The following is a 20,618-nucleotide window of genomic DNA, read 5'->3' as shown; positions in this document are numbered from 1 at the left end:
TCATCATCATCCCAGTCACACAAGGAAATAAGATAACATGGAAAATCAAGAGAAATGCTAACCAATATAAAGAGACTCCCCAATAGAGGATCTAGGCAACGGAGTTTAACAGATAAAGACTTTAAAATTACCATGTTATTATATGTTTAAAAAATACAAGCTTGAGAATTGCTCCAGAAAACAAAACCATTAAAATAAATAGCAAGGTTAGTACTAAAACAATAACTGAATTACAAACTTGTTGTATAGATTTAACTGCAGATATCATCGTCATCCTCAAGATACGACCAGAGATAAATGAAATAAAATATACATTAGGGAAATTTAAAATACCAACAGTTGATTTTTTTAAAAAAGAGTGACAAAATTGATAAAGCCTTAGACTCATTTTTTTCCTAATTCACCACAAAATAGGTAGGTGAACACAGACACACAATATCATGAATGAAAAAGGGATATCACTATATATATTTTCTTCAAGATTTTATTTTTAGATAATCTCTACACCCAACATGGGGCTCAAATTACAACTCCGAAATCACCAGTGGCATGCTCTACTGATTAAGCCAGCCTAGTGGCCCTCTTAAAGGCATTAGAACAACAAGAATATTACAAAAACAGCTATGCTAATTATGCAGTTTAGATGAAATGAACCAATTCTTTGAGGAACATCTTAACTAATACAGAAAGAATTAGATAATCTGAATAGTCCTGTATCTGTTAAGTAAATGGAAACCATAATTTAAAACCTCCTATAGAGAAAATGCCGGACTCATTTGGCTTCACTGATAAATTCTTCCAAATACTTAAGGAAGAAATAATACCATTCTTAACATAAACTTTCCCAGAAAATAGAAAAGAGAGGAAAACATCCCTACCTATAAGGTTAGAACCCATTACTGTCATTATAAGAAAAAAAAATTACATCATAAACAGATATAAAAATCTTAAATACTAGCAAATTGAATCCAGTGATATATAAAAATGATAATATATCATGAACATGTAGGGTTTATTCCAGGAATATAAGGTAGCTTAACATTCAAAATTGATTAGTATAATTCAACACTGTAATAGAACAAAGAAGAAAAACTATCATGATATCTTAATAGACACAAAAATAATTGGCAAAATTCAACACCCTTTAATGATACATTCATTAAAATAATAGAAGGGATATTGTAACTATAAAAGTTCTATATCTAACATCATACTTACTTATTAAATAATTGAATGCTTCCCTTTATGCACCCAAGTTCAGGAACAAGGGAAGTATGTTCACTATCACCATTTTGCTTAACATTTTATGAGAAGCCCTAGCTAGCATAATAAGACAAGAAAAAGAAATAAAAGATCAGAAAGGAGGAAGTAAAATTGTCATTCACACATGACATGATTGTATGGATAAAAGTACAAATAAATCTATCAAACTATTATGTACAATTTAAAAATTACAGAAAAAAAGGTCAAGTAACAGTTAATTTTTTTTTTTGTTATCCCATTTGCTTTATTATTTCTGGCAATTCTGTGAATAACAACTAAATTTAAGCATTCGTATGCATCATTTTGTTATGCTTGCCCTCTTAGGCTATTATAGAGTTCAACAATCTTTTTTTGAGATATAATTGACATATAACATGTCAGAGTTTCAAGTGGACAACATAATGATTCAGTATTTTTATATATTGTGAAATGATCACAATAATTTTTTTAATTTATTTTTTATTGGTGTTCAATTTACTAACATACAGAATAACCCCCAGTGCCCGTCACCCATTCACTCCCACCCCCCGCCGTCTTCCCCTTCTACCACCCCTAGTTCGTTTCCCAGAGTTAGCAGTCTTTACGTTCTGTCTCCCTTTCTGATATTTCCCACACATTTCTTCTCCCTTCCCTTATATTCCCTTTCACTATTATTTATATTCCCCAAATGAATGAGAACATATAATGTTTGTCCTTCTCCGACTGACTTACTTCACTCAGCATAATACCCTCCACTTCCATCCACGTTGAAGCAAATGGTGGGTATTTGTCATTTCTAATGGCTGAGTAATATTCCATTGTATACATAAACCACATCTTCTTTATCCATTCATCTTTCGTTGGACACCGAGGCTCCTTCCACAGTTTGGCTATCGTGGCCATTGCTGCTATAAACATCGGGGTGCAGGTGTCCCGGCGTTTCATTGCATCTGTATCTTTGGGGTAAATCCCCAACAGTGCAATTGCTGGGTCGTAGGGCAGGTCTATTTTTAACTCTTTGAGGAACCTCCACACAGTTTTCCAGAGTGGCTGCACCAGTTCACATTCCCACCAACAGTGCAAGAGGGTTCCCTTTTCTCCGCATCCTCTCCAACATTTGTTGTTTCCTGCCTTGTTAATTTGCCCCATTCTCACTGGTGTGAGGTGGTATCTCATTGTGGTTTTGATTTGTATTTCCCTGATGGCAAGTGATGCAGAACATTTTCTCATATGCATGTTGGCCATGTCTATGTCTTCCTCTGTGAGATTTCTCTTCATGTCTTTTGCCCATTTCATGATTGGATTGTTTGTTTCTTTGGTGTTGAGTTTAAGAAGTTCTTTATAGATCTTGGAAACTAGCCCTTTATCTGATACGTCATTTGCAAATATCTTCTCCCATTCTGTAGGTTGTCTTTGAGTTTTGTTGACTGTATCCTTTGCTGTGCAAAAGCTTCTTATCTTGATGAAGTCCCAATAGTTCATTTTTGCTTTTGTTTCTTTTGCCTTCGTGGATGGATCTTGCAAGAAGTTACTGTGGCCGAGTTCAAAAAGGGTGTTGCCTGTGTTCTTCTCTAGGATTTTGAAGGAATCTTGTCTCACATTTAGATCTTTCATCCATTTTGAGTTTATCTTTGTGTATGTTGCAAGAGAGTGGTCTAGTTTCATTCTTCTGCATGTGGATGTCCAATTTTCCCAGCACCATTTATTGAAGAGACTGTCTTTCTTCCAATGGATAGTCTTTCCTCCTTTATCGAATATTAGTTGACCATAAAGTTCAGGGTCCACTTCTGGGTTCTCTATTCTGTTCCACTGATCTATGTGTCTGTTTTTGTGCCAGTACCACACTGTCTTGATGACCACAGCTTTGTAGTACAACCTGAAATCTGGCATTGTGATGCCCCCAGATATGGTTTTCTTTTTTAAAATTCCCCTGGCTATTCGGGGTCTTTTCTGATTCCACACAAATCTTAAAATAATTTGTTCTAACTCTCTGAAGAAAGTCCATGGTATTTTGATAGGGATTGCATTAAACGTGATCACAATAAATTAATTTAGTTAATATCCATCACCATACATAGTTTAAATTTTTTTTCTTGTGATGAGAACTTTTAAAATTTACTTTTAGCAATTTCCAGATACATGATACAGTATAGTTACCATGCTGTACATTACATCCATGGGACTTGCTTTGTAACTAAGGGTTTATATCTTTTGACTCCCTTCACCCATTTTACCCACACCTCACCCTCTGCCTCTGGCAGCCACCAATTTGTTCTTTGTATCTATGAATTTATTTCCTTCATTTGTTGTTTAGATTCTCAACATAACAGAATATAGAGTATTTTGTCTTTCTCTGCCTGCCATAGTGCCCTCAGGGTCATTCCATGTTATAACAAATGACAAGATTTCCTTCTTTTTTATGACTGAATCATATTCCATTGTGTATATAATTGCTAGATCATATGATAGTTCTATTTTTAATTTTTTGGGGAATCACTGAACTATTTTCCCTAGTGGCTGCACTCCTGTATTGCTGGTGGAGATGTAATTAATAGAACCACTTTGGAAAACTGGCAGTATTTATTAGAGCTGTGACTCACTTCTGAGCATGTACTCAAGAGGAATGAGTAGATTATATCCAGCAAAAACATGGAATGTTCATAGAAGCTTTATTTATAATGGCCTTAAATTGAAACAATTCTAATTTTCATCAATAGGAGAATGGATAAGATGTATATTTATAAAATGGATGACAACATAACAATGGAAGAGAACTGTGCCATACAATAACATGTCTTAGTCATATGGATGGCATATTGAACAACAACAACAACAAAAACTCAGAGACTGAAGAGTATATACTGTATAATTTCTTTTCTTCAGGTAGACGGGTAGATAGAGTCTTAAATTACCTGTAAACATATAAATACATACTTACGGTGATTAAGGACAGAAAAATGGTTCCTTTGCCAGAGGAGAGTGGAAGTGGCATGAGGCAACCTTTTGGGGGTGCTGGAGGATGGGAATCAATGGGAAGATGAGAAAGAATGCCCAAAGCAGTGTTATCTCCCAACTGGAAATAACCCAGATGACCCTCAGTGGTGGACTGGTAGATACATTAAGCTACGTGATATTCATAAGTACAGTCTAAGATGTGGTAGTGAACTATTCCTGTAAGCAATAACACAAATCTCACAATCCTTTGAGAAAGGATTCTTTCTTTCCTTTCTTTTTGAAATTCTTTCAATTTCAAAGAGAAAAAACATGGAACGTTCATAGAAGCTTTATTCATAATGGCCTTAAATTGAAACAATTCTAATTTTCATCCATAGGAAAATGGATAAGATGTATATTTATAAAATGGATGACAAAAAGAATTTCAAAAAGACTGTGATTCTGTTCATATGAAGTTCAAAAATAAGGAAAACTATGCTATAGCTTTGGAAGTAAATTAGTTGGTTATCTTTTCAGAGGAAACAAAGGGGTAGAGATTACGAGGAGGAAGGGTAGGGGCACTTCTGGTATAGCAGTGCTCTTGATCTGCAGGTCAGAATGTCAGCATTTGCTTTGTGAGTTTTACATTTTGCTTTACATTTACGTTCTGTGCATTTTTCTATAAGCCTGATATACTTCAAAAGAAAGAATTACAAAACAAATACCTGAAAGAGCTGTAGCTACTAAAGGAGTTGCAACAGTTATACATATTTTTCTATTAAAAAACAAACACTTCGTTGTAAAAATGAAAAAATAATTATTTTTATATACTACTTTTTACTATACACTGATTTTTCCATATTAGAAAATGTTCCCTTTATAAAGTTTAAATTATTTCTTTTTAATATTTAGAAAGGCATACTTTCAAACTGAGATGCATCCATAATCCATCTTAGCTTTCTGATTCTTTATTGCTTTGGTAGCAATTTATCAGTTGTAAACATACTTTCTCCCCTCCTCCCCCAGAGATTTTATTTATTTATTTGAGAGAGAGAGATAGTGAGAGAGATCATGAGCTGAGGGAGGGGCAGATGGAGAGGGAGCAGCAGACTCTCACTGAGTAGGGAGCCCGATTCAGGGCTTGACCCTGGAACCTGAGCTGAAGGCAGCCGCTTAGATAACTGTGCCACCCAGGTGCCCCTGTAAGCATGCTTTTAATTTTAAAATTTTAGTTCTTTTATAAAACACATATCTTTTGGGAAAATAAGGAGCTTGTGATTCCTTATCAGGTGACAGGCAAGCTCATTAGTAAAATTTGACTCCTTCCTTTTTTAGATGCTTTACTTGCAGCAGTTTAGTTATTGCTACCCATTTTCTGGTTTGCATTCATAACAATTCCATTTGTCACATGAGGATATGAGGTACATCTGTGGCTTATTATCTTTGCAATTTTCGATAAGAATCATATCTACTAATCTTTCCTAGTATTCACTGAAAATATTTATCTCTAAGTAAAATTTCTTTTGTTGAGTAAAATATTCTCTATATTTTGTTTAAATAGGAGATTTTGTATTAATGTACTTGCTCATATTGTTTCTTTTTTTCTAGAGAAAATCTCTTCATGAAAACAAATTGAAGAGACTACAGGAGAAAGTAGAAATCTTAGAGGCAAAGAGAGAAGAATTAGAAACAGAAAATCAGGTGTTAAATAGGTAATTGTATACATACATATCCCATGTAGTTAGTGACTTTGATATTACAGAAGTTTGATACTGAGTATAATGTATCAGTATAATATTATTATCAGTATAATATCAGTATAACATTATTATCAGTAATAATGTACTGTTTTCTTTTAAAATTTCTCTCCTTTCCTCCTTCCCTCCCTTCCATTTCTCTGTAAGGCACTTGTTTTCTTTTACATTTAGAATTCTAAAACTGTTAGTTGTATTTCTAATTCATTATCCTTGTTGTTATTTTTTTTGGCTGAATGTTCCTTCAAACCAAAAGGTCTTTAAACACATCCCAGGCATTTATATTATGATTGGGATTGACAGGAAAGGTCAGGAAAGTTCACTGGCTTTGGTAGACAGTAGTGGTATGAGTTCTTGCTACTGAGACAAGACAGTTGTAGTATTGCATAGTTCACAAAATGTAGCTAGAACTTCGAATCAAGACTTTTGATTTCTTGGTGTGGAAAAATATTATTGGCCCACAGCTTCTGGTTTTTCATTTACATTACAAACAGCTAATGATTTGCATGATGAACATTTTTGAGCAGAGGTGATTTGCCATATTAGTGCTAGTGGCATTATATGACCTATTTGATTCAAGTTAATACAAACTTATCAAATTCAGCTAATTTTAATGGGAGCTTTCATTCAGCATTGAGACAATGTCAGACTTTTCTGTAATGGAAATTGCCAATAATATTAAGCAGTGATGTTTAATAATGTGCACTGGCCTTCTTGGGTGTAATTATTATATAATGTGGAAGTTCATTTTTTAGAACACCTGAAGTTTATAGACTTCTGGAATTCATATCTTTTTTTTTTTTTTTTTTTTGAGAGAGAGAGAGAGAGAGTAGGAGAGTGGGGAATATGCAGAGGGAGAGAGAGAATCTCTCTCTCTTTTTTTAAAAGATTTATTTACTTATTCATTCAGAGAGAGACAGAGGCAGAGACACAGGCAGAGGGAGAAGCAGGCTCCATGCAGGAAGCCTGACATGGGACTCAATCCCGGGTCTCCAGGATCACACCCCGGGCTGCAGGCGGCACTAAACCGCTGTGCCACCAGGGCTGCCTATAGAGAGAGAATCTTTTTTTTTTTTTTTTTTAAGATTTTATTTCTTTATTGATGAGAGACACCGAGAGAGGGAGAGAGGCAGAGACACAGGCAGAGGGAGAAGCAGGCTCCATGCAGGGAGCCTGACGTGGGACTTGATCCCAGGTCTCCAGGATCATGCCCTGGGCTGAAGGCGGCACTAAACCGCTGAGCCACCCAGGCTGCCCTAGAGAGAGAATCTTAAGCAGGCTCCATGATGAGCATTGAATTCAATATGGGGCTCAGTCACACAACGCCGAGATCATGACCTGAGCTGAAATCAGGAGTCGGATATTTAACTGATGGAGCCACCCAGAGTCCCGAATTCATGCAAACTTTATAATACTCTATTCCAAAGTATGAAGCCACCAAATTTATTCTAAAATAAAATTCAATTTATTACCTTTTCTATAACCATTCATTTAGAAATATTATCAATTCATGATTGGGCAGCTATGGCACTCATTCATCTAGAACTTTGAGTGGATTTGAAATTGTATTTAATTAGTGGTGTGGTTGATGGTCAGGAAATTCACGTCCAAAAGAGTGATGATACGTAATTACAGGCCTGAAAAGTTAGCTTTATCAGCTTATCATCCCAAATCATTTTCCCCTAAAGTTGGTGGGTAGCTTCACCTGCCATCAGCTACATTTTTTAAAAGATTTGAGAGAGAGAGAGAGAGAGAGAGAGGAGGGAGTACATGCACATGCAGGTGGAGGACAGAGGGAGGAAGAAACTTTAGGCTTCCACTCTGTAGAGTCCCATGTGGGGACTCATGACCCTGAGATTGTGACCTGAGCCTAAACTAAGAGTCATCTTAACTAACTGCACCACCCAGGCACCCCCATTAGCTACAATTTTAATGATTAGGTTGAACAACATGAAATTCCCTGTAATGAACCATAAAATTTTACATAAAAATTAAATTGCCATAAAAATGGCAATTTTGTAAGATTCAACCTAGTATTTTCTCTATTTCTATTTGATTCCTTCTATAAAATAAGGCACCCTTTTGGTTTAAGGAGTCTTTTAGTTTCAAGCTTCATAGGTTGGGGGAGTGCAGTGGAAATGAAAATAAAAGTATCAAGAGTTTTAATCTTTGATTAATTGGCAAATTTAAAATGAGTTGATAGTTGGGGTGCCTGGTGGCTTAGTTGGTTAAGTTTCCAACTCTTGGTTTTGGCTTAGGTCATGATCTTAGGGTCGCAGTGTGGAGTGAAGCTTGACATAGAGCGCAATGTGCTCTGCTCAATCTTAAGTAGATTGTCATGCAGAGTATGACACAGGGAGTCTGCTGGAGATTCTCTCCCCCCACCTCCTCTAAAATAATTAAATCTATTTAAAAAAAAAAGAGTTGAGAGTTTGCAGTGCTAACAGTAATGCATATGATTAAGATGTCATATTCCTGTTTATCTTTCTAGATGGAATCTTATGTCTATATACAGATAAATCTTACAATTTTGAAGTCCATTTTCTTCCAGTTTAAAATTATATTTTATGAATCATACTATTCTTCAATAGAATATAACTATTAAATAACAGAAACACTTTTTTTCTTTTTAAGACAAAATGTTCCATTTGAAGAATATACAAGGCTTCAAAAAAGACTGAGGGACATACAGAGAAGACATAATGAATTTCGAAGTTTAATTTTGGTTCCTAACATACCTCCAGCAGCATCCATCAATCCTGTTAGTTTTCAGTCATCAGGCACGGTTCCGGGCATGGACCTATCCTTTCCTGCTCATATGCAGGTAGGAGCACTTATGTTAGAGGAAAAAAGGCACTAACATTTCTGTAAGTTTTTACCTATTTAAGTTCAGGGTTAATATCTGTAGAAATTTGTTGAATCTATTCTATCCTTTAGTGATGGTGTTGGAATGAAATCTCCTCGGCAGTTGGAAAGAAGAAACTTGACTGAGGAGTCTTTGAGTAACCTAGAGTTTATAGCTCACTCGATTACTGGCTACTACTGAGCATTTACTAATGCTCTGCGTTAGGCATTTTCCATAAAACTATTTAATCCTAACAGAAAATGCTTTGAGGGAAGGTGTCATTATTCCAGTTTGCAGATGAGGAAGATGAGTCTGAGGTGAAGTGACTTGCCTCAGGTCATAGCTAGTAAGTTACAGAATTGAGTGTCAGACCTCAGTCTGTCTGATTCCAAATCCTGGGCTCATTCCACTGTATCAGGTCCCTGAGATACTGGAGGAATCAAACTGGGTGATTTTCAACAAGATGAGCTGTTAATAAGTAATTATATTTTATAATGTTGTAAGCAGCAAAGATTTTAGTCACTGAGTTGAATCTCAGACCAAGTGCTTTGTTTATGATAAATTGCTTTTAAACTTCAGCCTTGCTAGAACATTGCCATGTAAGTATGTCTGGGCCCTGCATTAGTATTTTCTAATTCACTCCCTGGTGAGTTTTATACCTAGACAGAAGAGCAGACTTTGGGAGTTGCTTAAGGCTAGTGCCTGAGGCAGGGGAGAAGTGAGGACTAGTTAGTAGTCTGGCCCATGCTGCTGTTTTCTCAGACTGCTTAAATGGTCATCCTTTCCCTGCCAGCTGCTGCAGGCCTGAGTGAAAGAGCCACTCAGCCTGTTGCCTAACAGTTATTTTTCCAGCCGCTTTTCTGAGGTTTTTTGTTTGTTTGTTTGTTTTGTTTTTTGTTTTGCTTTTAAGGAGGAACAGCATCAAAGGGAACTCTCTCTACTTCGCAAAAGACTAGAAGAACTAGAAACAACACAAAGGAAACAACTAGAGGAACTTGGATCTACGGGGGAATGATGTTCTTGGAGAAAAGGCAGATCAAAAGGGATGAAATCAGTGTGACTCAATAAAGCTTGAAGTTTTAACGTATGTGGCATTTAGATACTGTATTACTGTGTGCCTCAAGAAAAGGTACTGGCTACATGCTATGTTGCATTAGTGTCAGGATTGTAGGATTATACTAATGACAGGTCGAGCGTTAAAACAGCTCCAGAAATATTTAGGATACTTATTGGCAACCCTTTGAGAATGTTTAAAAAAAAAAAGAAAGAAAGAAAGAAAAGAAAAAGAATGAACTGGGGAATCAGGTTTTTAAATTATTTTATTAATTTAGCTTTGAAATTTTTTGGTATTTTGCCTGAAATATGCCCATGTTGAATTCCTTCTGCCTTTTTGAGGTGCTTGTTAGTAACAGGATCAGTAAACAGTTTCCAGTTTACAAGAGTTCTAAACCTCTAGTTCTTGAAAAAAAAAAAAAAAGACAATTTAAAGGTCAGCATTAAAAAATAAAACTTGAAGATCTCTAAATATTACAAAATGCTACCATTCTAAAAGCTGTGTGCACATAATTAAAGAGCTTAATAAATATTTTTCTATATTGTGTGTTTAATTTTATTTTGACCAGTGTGTATTTACCAATGCAGATGATGTCCCTGATTGATATTTTCTAGTTCATTATAAATGTTTATTTCTGTGTATCCCTAACCTCTTTTAAAGGAATTCTGCTGGAATAACTTCACGTGAACAAGGCAGAGTTGCAAGTCCGCCAAACTAAGTGGAATGTTCATTATCCAGAAGTCTTCAGGATCAAAAGTCCAGGTAGATAGATAGTGGAGGCCAGGGGTATAACTCCTTAGCATCATTTAAAAGAAACTAGATTTACCTACTACATTACAGAGCTGCTTATTTCATATATGCACTGGCACCTAGAGAATTTCCACAGAGCTACTTAGAATAAAAAAATCTATTATAACTAGAACATTGGAAGGGAGGGAAAAAAGACGAGCAGTCCATGTTTACATCAAAATGTTTATTTTTGGATATAGACATTTAAAACATTCATCTCCAAGTACAGCTTCAATCAGGTATACAATAAGAAATAGACTTTAAATCCCTAATACGGAAAAGGTAACAGAATTAATTTTTAAATGCTGCTGTAGACACTAGTGTTAGGAAAAAAAGTTTATAAATGAATTGTTTGCACCAAAAAAATATGCAAAGAAACTTGAAAATAGAAGTTGTTTGCCATTTGTTTCTCTGGTTGCTGTTTAATATAGACCCAGTGACTGATTGTCTTCAGCACACATCTAATTTGGCCATGTACTGCATTTGGCTAATGTGATCCAAAATGTGATCTAGATAGTGCTTTTCACTGGAGGATTGACAAACACGCTACATACATTAGTGAATCTTCACACCACCTCAGTGAGGTAGGTTAGAAATATTATACAGAAATTGAGGCACGAAGAGGTAAGTGACTTGCCCAAAGTTCCCAGCAGCATCGTCCCTGGAAGAGGAGGTAAGGCTCCCCATGGGACTCGTGCCAGAGAGCTGGACAGGGACACCCTCATGTAGCATTTACTGAATACTTAGATAAAGCTGTAGCTGATCCTTTTCTTAGCATTTCTGTACCCTAAAGAAGGGAAGTCTTTTGGGCAACTCTCCTACCCTTGGCTCTCAACTGTCCTCCTGTTACTCTCTTATGAATGCCTTCACATCAAGACTGTAGAAGCCTTCAATGGGGACCAGACTTCTCACCTTTATACTTGTAAGTAACCTATTTGGTAGTATTTTTGAGGTGTGTCCATTGGACAGACAATGGTCAAAAGTGACAGGATTGGGAAGGTGCCTATCTGGGTAGTAACTGCTTATTTGATCATTTTATTGAGGTATCACCTCTTACTCTGCCAGATATTGAGGAGCAAAAAGAATTTCATTTTCGAAGTCAAATTCACCTTTAACTTCTGATAATCCTGTACAGTGTTGGTAAATGACTTTATGATCAGTGTTTTATTTGCTACTTGAAAAATTGTCTTATCCTTGGTGCTCCAAATCCCAGATTAAAAGGTGCCACAAGGAAAGTTGAGAGTTGCCAATTACATTTTTTTTTTACTTGTAATAGAAGGAAAACACAGTGGTATTAAAATTGGTCATGAGCAGCAAAAATTCAGGAATAAAAAATCAGCAATAAAAAGACTACAGTATAACTGGATAGGGAATTCTTTAAAAAGAAAGGCATGAATAAAATGGGTATTTTGAATTCTTTCTCTTGTGAGGAATACTTTCAAAAAGTACATAGACTAAGATACCAAGTTGTATACTAATATTTTTCAGGCCTTGGGCCTCAAATATATATATTCATATATAATACTCCAGTGTGAACAGCAATTTCATGAAATGTAAAATGTATCTTTTTTTTTTTTTTAATCACACACAGTATTTATAACCACAGGGTTCACCAGAAATCTAAAGCAAGGAGACACGAAGTATAGAAATGTAGGATTTAGGGGAGGGAGTTACTCTTCTACAGGTAGCTCTCATCAAAGTTTTTAGACAGAAATAAACTGACTTTTTTTTTACAATAGCCAACATGTCCACTAGCAAATACATTTAGTATGAAAAAATGAAAAAAAGGAACACACATCAGGACACAATGGGTAAAATGCTGTTGCATTTAAATAAAGCCTCCTCACTCTCCTTGCTTTAGAGCTCCTTAAGTGAAATGGAGGTGAGCTGGATGGAGTGCAGATGGTGACCACTGAAAAACACGAGCCCTTTCAACAATGTTGCAACACTGTCAGTTTTTGGTTTAAAAACACACACACACACTCACAAATGCTAAGTGTACACACTACCAAATTCTGTGGTCAGCTTTTCCAAGAACTACTGGGGAAAGTTTCAATGCTGCAAATCCTCGAGGTTGCCCTAACACCCCCACCTTGTTTCCAAATGACTCATTTCACATTTTCTTTTGATCACTGGCAGTGTCCCCTTTTCTGCAGAGGTGCAGTGTAGCCATAAGTGCTACATAACTGTAGTTTTCAAACAAAACCTCTTTATCATTGTGCTTAAGTAAGTGGAGACTGTAGTTAACAATACTGACACTTGCTTACTGGCCCTGTATTCTCTGTAAACAAGGAGGCTGTTTGCAACAACCACTTCGACTCTATTTACAGAAAGGTTCCCACAGTATAGGCACAGGCACAGTGGTTGGTTTGCTTTCTAAAAGCTGTGCATGTGCCTTGGTCTCTAAAAGACAGTGCTCAAAGTGGAACCTATGTGCAAACTTTAAAAATTAACGACACAGAGTAGCTCAAGCAGCCATTTTCTCCCAAGTCGTCTGAAGAATTTTGCCAGATTAAGCCAGTCCCCAGAGTGCTTACATCCACTTGCATTTCTTCTTTTCATCAAATAAGACTTTTACATGCAAGAGTTGTTTCTGAGCTTCTTCCAGCCCTCGTTCTCTTTCTAGTTTATTTAGAATCTGTTGACAATTAGAACAGTTATTTTAGATATTGTGGTTTTTTAGCATTACAATTCTGGGATTTTTTTTTTTTTTTTTTTTTTTTTTTGCATTCCTGATGCCGTGAGTGGTAAAAATCTGTATGAAACAGATGCCAACATTTTCTTCGATAATTTACATACTCACTTTGCAAGTTGTTTTTGCTAAGTCATTATCACAGGATCAACAACACTTTGGCTTAAAATAGAAGCTAGCAAGAAATACCAACTATTTGCTTACAAATATGGGGCCAGACTTCCAAGGCCCTGTTTTATGCATTATGTCACAGCCATTCCAAGCACAGCAAGCATTCTGGGCAGCCAACATGCAGGCAAGTATTTCTTCTTAAATGCAGCAGGCAGGGGCATCCTGGTCCGCGTTCTTCATTTCCCTCCCCTCCCCTCCCCAGTGCTTCCCGTCTAACCCCTGGCCCCTGGAAAGAGGGATGCTTATCATGTTTAAGGAACTCATTGCCTCTACCCTACCTTAGCGCTTCACTTGATCTTCAAGTAGCAAATGGAATTGGTGAGCTATTCTCACCATTGACATGGATAGCCTGTCCCAGCATGACTGAGTGGGGGGGAATCAGGGAAGGGGGAATTAACATATATTTGGAAACAGCGCATCTGATGACTGTGTCTGTGTGAATCCCCAAAGAAAAAAATCCAGATTAAGGAGAATTAATCATAAAGGAGAATGGTTTATTGAAATAGTTGCTTAAAGTTAGAAATATGTTATACTTTCATAGATCTATTGAACACAGTATCTAGGCAATTTAACAAGCTTAGCTTTCACTTAAGCAGGTTACAATCAAGCATAAGCTGGCCCTATTTAATAGGGCCACTACTTACTCTTCAAAGTTATCTTGAGTCAGTGTGGCTACAGACCCCGTTAACTCAAACGTAAATTCCGGCTGGTCCAAAGGTGGGCAGCATGATAAAACTATAAGAGGGGCAGCCACATGCAGGGTCTGGCTTGGTGCCAGGATCCCCCATCTCACACAGGCTTCCTGGCTTCCCTTTCTGGCCTTTAGGGATGCCAGAGCTGTCCTGAGACCTATAGAATGCTTTATAACCAAATCCTGGTGACTGATTCACATCAATTTTTTTAAATGTTATTTAAAAATCTTACCTCATCAAAATACTTTACGATGTATTTGTAGATTTCTGTCAAGGCCACTTCTTCATTAAATTCATTTTCATGTTTCTTAAAAAAAGAAAGTCTTGTTGAGAGGATTCTCAAGTGACTTTTTTTTTAAAGTAACCCAATATTATCTTACTTGTGCCATTTGTTTTGGGAGGGGAGAGAGAGAATCTTAAGCAGCCCCCACACCTCACACAGAGCCTGATCGCAGGACCCTGAGATCAAGATCTGAGCCAAAATCCAAGAGAAGCTGAATTGACTGCATCACCCAAGAGCCTCCCCCCCTTTTTTTAAAGATTTTATTCATGAGAGACACAGAGAGCGGCAGAGGGAGAAGCAGGCTTCCTACAAAGCGCCAGATGTGGGACTTGATCCCAGGACCCCGGGATCACGCCCTGAGCCAAAGGCAGAAGCTGAGCTACCCAGGTGCCTCGCCCCTCTTATTTCTACTTTCTAGCAATACCTTAGATTCCTGAGTTAAGAATTCTTCCATTTCCGAAGATGACAATGGAGGCAAATCCCTGATTGCTTTGTAATAAGATTTTACTTCCTCTTTGTAGGTTGGGATATCCTTGGCATAGAGAAGTTTATTAGTTGGTGCTTCCTGAAAAAAAGAGCAGCCATGGCCAAGAGTAAAAAACCATGGGGAATTTGTAACAGTACCAGTGTAGCTGAACGTCCGCCATGATTACCTCCTAGTAACAAGGCTTGGTCATGCAGTGGGCCTTCATAAACGTTGACTGAATGACTGACTGCTATCTAGATAGTTCTGGTGAGTCACTGTTCTTTTTAGGCGGATTAAATGCTAATATATTCTGCCTTCCTCTCAGAAAAGAACTAAAATTATTATTTTTGCATGATTTTGAGTTACTGTAACAATGGAACTTATTTCAATCATAGTTCATTACTAATGGTTGTAAAAAGCCTGAATTAAAACATTTGCTCTCATCCTCACCCACCAGTGAATTTTGGCATTTATGAAAGACTTGACTGTAGGTCTGATTGAGCCCTTTATATAACCATGAAAGTGGTAAGTAATTGGCAGTGGTGGATTCTTCTGCTTGTCCCTTTGATTAGATTATAAAGATCTTTCACTGTCCGCAAGGAAGTACACGGTCGTTAGTACTGGGGGCTCTGATGTCTGATTTTGCAAAAGTTCCGTGTCAGCTTGAATGTTTTTATGTAATTAGAATAGTGATCATTATTAACAATCAAGATTTTATTTTTCAAAGTCATTTTTCAAAAATATTTAAAAACTCTCCTACTCAGGTAAGATGGGCGAGTTAAAAATAGGTCTAATGTCCCAGTACCTTTTTAAATGTATTGAGGGCACGAATAGCCGTATTAGTGGCTGCATCACTGTGAAGGATGCCTGCACTGAGGTATTACTGAGATTTTTTGCACTTATCAAGTAGAACTCCTAAATCATGTGATCGTGCATTCGATAAAAATTTATTTAGACTGGCAAATGTTGAATGTAAAAAGATAAAGAGGACTAGTACCTGCCTTTAAGCAGCTTATAATCTAGTTGGGGAAACAAACTTTAACACAGTGCTTACTATGATACTAGTAATTAGTATCAGGGTATAAAGAAAAGCACAGTGGAGTTGGACAAATCAGGGATCCTAATCACTTTGTGGGATCTTAACCAAGACTTTAACCTCTCAGAACATCAATTTCCTCATCTATAAAATAAGGGTAATAACCACCTTATGTGGTTCTTGTGATGATTACTGTGTTCTTGGTATATTTCACTTAATGAGTTAACAGCCGCCTTTTTTTTTTTAAAAACTGTGAATGAAGCAGCATTTTAGTCTTTCATTGCATTGGTCAAATGAAGAATGGGTGTGGGCAATGTGTCAGGAATGGTCACAGAGTAGGTATATTTAGACTGATCACAGTCTCCTACAGTTTCTGGTACACATGTTTGCACAGCGAATGAATGAGTAAGTTTCACTAGACACAGGGGTAATGAGACAGAAAGGGATACAAAAACAAGTTCATGCTAAGTTTCGGAAAAGTAAAAGCTATAACATAGAAAGCATATGGAGTTTGCCAGAAAAGAGACTTGACACCCAATCAGGAAGGGCTATGTGGCACTGTGAAGATTTTACCTGGTAGGTAATAGGAAGTATTTACAATTCTTAAGAGGAGACCTGAGACACAGTGAAAAGGAAAAGATGGGGGGATGAGACAGCTGGGGCCAGGAGACCAGTTCTGAGGCAGGTGTCCCAGCGGGGAGGGGACCAAGGGATAGGACAGAATGAGAAATAGTGACCAAAGGAGTTTACCTTGAGAGACAAAGGGGATGCTAGAAAGACAAAAGTACAGACAGGTTTGTTTTGCAGAAATAGTGGTGACAGTATAGATTCAGACTAGGAGGCTGAGGCACCTGTGAAACATCAACTGCATTTCATTCCAGGCACTCTCAATCCTTATACCAAAGGCACACTGCTCTAGCATTAAGAGAGGTACAGATATTGCTCAGTTTATGCTTGAATAAGACCAAAACATCCCTTTCATATTTGGCTCTGTATTTTTATCTTTCTTTGATTTCCTGGGGCTTTTGCTCAGCAAAGAAAGCCAAAAGAAAAACAATATCGATATTTTGATTATGAATTGACGAGCTGGTGGTGGTAGAAATCTCAGGCAAGATTTTCTTCCCCATAAGCAATTTGTTATATTCAAATAGACTCTTAGGTGTACAGCTGACCCTTGAGCAGCATGGTTTTGAATTCTGTGGGTCTGCTCTTACTCTACATGGTGTTTTTTCGATACAGCACAGTAAATATGTTTTCTCGTACAGTTTCCTTACTGTTTTCTCTGGCTTTATGGTAAGAATGCAGTATATAATACCTATAACATATACAAAATATGTGTTAATTAGCTGTTTATATTAGCAGTAAAGCTTCCAGTAGGCTATTAACAGTTAAGTCTTGGGGAAGCCACAAGTTGCAGGGTAATTTCAACTACATGAAGGATTGGTACCCATCACCCCCCATTATTCAAGGATCACCTGTATTCAGATGGATTAAGTTAGCTAAGCAAATTTCAATAGTTTCAATAGTGTCTGAAGAATGCTTTTCTAGGAAACAAAATTTATACTTTGTGGTAAAAGTATTCGTAGGCAGAGTTCCTCAGTAGGATGGAGATAATCATCTTTTTTTTAATATATGTAAACTAGTTGAAAAATAAATTCAGTAGGTTTTAAAGAAAAGCAAATTTTCAGTGACTACCAATGACTGTTTCTTTTTATCTTCCATGGTTTAGACAGTTGTTTATTGTTTGGATGTTTACAAGAAAAAAAGCTTGAGACTCACAGGAGTACACATAAGCAACACTAAAGCTAGGACTTACCTTCCCAAGTTGCTGCTCCGTGAGAGAAAATGCGTCCATGAATGCCTGGGCAATCACAGATAAACAGCCGTCTATGTGTGGTGTCTTCTTAATGTCAAAGACAAACTGAGGGTTCTTCAGGATGTTTACCCAGAAGCGAAGAGGAAGGCTGTTCCAAAGAGAAATCTCCTTTCAGATACAGCCCTCCGTAGGAGGCGGATGCTCTGTTTATCGCAGTTTGTAAACGGGCGTTTTTGCCCTTGTTACTGAAGTATGCACGTCAGCTTTGCCAAACATACCAAGCGACAGATGGCAGCATCGCTCAGAACACGAAAGGGTTAAACTGACAAGCGCTACTGAAAGGCAAGACTAGAACAGGAGAAATGCAAAAGTGGCCACAGACAAGACAAGAATTTTCTCCAAATGGTTCTGGATTGTATTAGACGGTGGTCACCCATGAAAACGTTTGATCGAGTCTCCAGAACTTCCTCTTCTCACCCCCTCTAAGTGCCACACCCTGGCCTAAGCCACCGTTGTCTCTCAGCTGGGTTATTAGCCCTTAGAACCCCACAACTACCAGCGATCTTCCTAACACGGGGTCAGATCATGTCTCTCCTCTGCTCAAAACCCTCTGTGCTCTCCATTTGCCTCAGGTGACAGTCCCTGCATGGTCTGGGCCACGACCCTCATCTGCTAATCTTCACCTTATTCCTTCTAACTCCACTACTGGGCGCTTCGTCATTCTTCATGCATACCAGCAAGCTTGTAGCTCCGGACTTTTGCTTTTGCTGTCCATCTTCCAGAAACTGTCCTCAAACAGATAGGTCCATTGTTTATGCCCTCTCCTCTTTCAAGACCTGACTCAAGTATCATCTCTGACCACTCTATCCTGTTACTCTCTATCCTTTCCCCCCTTGTCTGCTGTACTAAACTTCTAATATACTATAATTTACCTAGTGCCATTAAAATGCAAGCCCTATAAGAACACAAATTTTTGTCTATTCCATTCATTGCTATATCTCTAGCACCTAACAGTGCTAGGCACATAGTAGGTACTCAAATGAGTATTTGAATATGAACCTGGGAATCAATCATTCAGAGTCTTTCCATGGTCTCCTTCTCAACTCTGGCCTAGCAAATTAGCTCCATCATAAGGCTGCTGGGCCTCTCCAGAGCTCGACTGTCCTGACTACTGTCCCTGCTCAGGTGCCACAATCTTCACAGTAAAATGGGAGCTTGAAGCACCCAAGCTTGGTGTGGGAGTAGTAGGACCTGGGAATAAGAGGCTAGAACACAGGATGGGAATGAGCCAGTGTAGATAGGTGGGACAGACCTGGATTAAATGGGAGAAGATGAGGCCTAGAGCTCTGGGAACTACAGATTTTAGTATTTATTAAAACAGCCTGCACACCCTCGGTGCTTGGGAGGGCTGGAGACTGCGCTGAAAACTTCTATTACATCTTAGCACGGAGTTTTATTCATAGCTCATGCACAAAGTATTTCAAATAGAGATAATGAGCTCTGTTTGTTTACTGAGAAGAAGTTTAGAATAGATCTGGATGCCTTGCCTCAGTTTAAGGTAAAATGTTTGTTAGAAAACAAAACAAAACACAGGCTTTGGCAAATTCTCATGGTATCTAAGTACTGCACTCGATCAAATAAAAACAAATGTCTATGTAGAATCAGAATATAGACAGCTTGGTAACTGCAAAGTAATAAGTATTCTCTAATGGAAAAGTGTATAATAAAATCACAAAATACTAATTTCTCATCTTCTGGTCAAGCTAAATTTAACATTCCTTATAAGGTCTTTTTCATGCATTAAAGATAAAGTTTATTTTATTCTAAAGAATAGGACCTCGGAGTAGGAAGGGTTTTGTTTCTTGTTTAAAAATAGTAACAGAGGAAGAATCTGCTTTGACATGATAGCTTACCAAGCCAAAACATTCTGATCTAGGGATAATGAATCCTTCTGTGACTACTGTGCCCTCCTTTTAGTTAAGATTCTGTCCCAGATTCTTGAAAACAGTAATCACCTACTGTTTGTTCCCACCTGTTTGTTTTCCAAATATGTACGACATCAGGATCTGTGATTTTTTTGTTTTCAGCCTGGGCATCCAAAAAGTCAAAAAAGTATTTTATAGCAAATGGGGCTCTGCTGTTGGGTAAACTCCAAATGCTTCTAAAAAGTTTTTCAAGCACAGAATGAATTGCCACCTGAAAGATAGAGAATATCAGACTTGGGAGATTAAAAAAAAAAAAGTTTTGAATACAATGGAAAAATGAAATTCCAGTTCAGAGAAGATGATGTACAAAACAGAAAAAAACAACTTTAAGAGAAAATATGTAAAATTATCGAATGCGGTCAACATTCACAGAATGGGACAAGAGTCCTGAAAATCTATGCCCAGGTTTAGATTTGGTTCATCAGCTTCTTGCTGATAACATTGTTTCGTCAACAGAGAGGATATCTTAGAAAAATCTCTAGCAGTTGAAATGTCAGTTGTAGGACTGTATACATAAACCAAGAAGCCACGAATGTTTAGCTTTTATTATGTTCAACCTGGAAAAACTTAATGTTGCTCGTTCCCAGAATTTTTTCGTTGCATGTACTTCTATCAATAGGTGTTTATTGTGTACTTTTTCCAAAGCATTTGAGCATTTTTTCAAAAGCCAAATAGGCAGAGCTCTGTGGGACAGATGAGAAAATCAAGAGGCTCTGGTTGTCATCTACCGAGCTCTAAACATACCCTCTGCTATAATCTGAAGAAGCATGCCCATCAGGAGACCAGGGCCAGGTGTAGATAATAGCATTTATAGTACTAGTCTTTTGGGGTGGGGAGTGGGGGGGGAAGCGGATTACCA

At 37.5% G+C, this 20,618-nt stretch overlaps 2 protein-coding genes across 7 annotated transcripts in view; one reads left to right on the top strand and one right to left on the bottom strand.

The window, feature by feature from the left end:
• CEP83 (centrosomal protein 83) overlaps positions 1 to 18,744 on the top strand; it is a 132,321-nt gene extending 113,577 nt beyond the window's left edge. For 3 of the 6 annotated variants that reach the window (XR_005370553.1, XR_005370551.1, XR_005370554.1), the window contains 7 exons: positions 5,785 to 5,888; positions 8,565 to 8,754; positions 9,686 to 9,859; positions 10,490 to 10,591; positions 11,495 to 11,540; positions 14,978 to 15,189; positions 17,688 to 18,744. Coding sequence is in view for 1 of the 6 variants with exons in the window: in XM_038558658.1 (XP_038414586.1) it covers positions 5,785 to 5,888; positions 8,565 to 8,754; positions 9,686 to 9,790 (399 nt within the window). In the remaining 5 variants the exon portion in view is untranslated. Of the gene's footprint in view, positions 1 to 3,959; positions 4,126 to 5,784; positions 5,889 to 8,564; positions 8,755 to 9,685; positions 10,280 to 10,489; positions 10,592 to 11,494; positions 11,541 to 14,977; positions 15,190 to 17,687 lie in introns of those variants that run through there. The other 3 variants (XR_005370552.1, XM_038558658.1, XR_005370555.1) reach the window with 3 other exon arrangements.
• PLXNC1 (plexin C1) overlaps positions 10,788 to 20,618 on the bottom strand; it is a gene marked incomplete at its 5' end in the record, with an annotated part of 137,172 nt that continues 127,341 nt past the window's right edge. Inside the window, 5 exons of the mRNA XM_038558657.1 lie at positions 10,788 to 13,256; positions 14,406 to 14,480; positions 14,881 to 15,021; positions 17,775 to 17,922; positions 19,807 to 19,970. Coding sequence (XP_038414585.1) covers positions 13,152 to 13,256; positions 14,406 to 14,480; positions 14,881 to 15,021; positions 17,775 to 17,922; positions 19,807 to 19,970 — 633 coding nt within the window. The remainder of the gene's footprint in view (positions 13,257 to 14,405; positions 14,481 to 14,880; positions 15,022 to 17,774; positions 17,923 to 19,806; positions 19,971 to 20,618) is intronic.

This window comes from Canis lupus, chromosome 15, assembly GCF_011100685.1.
Source record: "Canis lupus familiaris isolate Mischka breed German Shepherd chromosome 15, alternate assembly UU_Cfam_GSD_1.0, whole genome shotgun sequence".
Taxonomy (NCBI): Eukaryota; Metazoa; Chordata; class Mammalia; order Carnivora; family Canidae; genus Canis; species Canis lupus.
The sequence above is the reverse complement of the archived record's forward strand: the minus strand, read 5'-3'. Positions and strand labels throughout refer to the sequence as shown.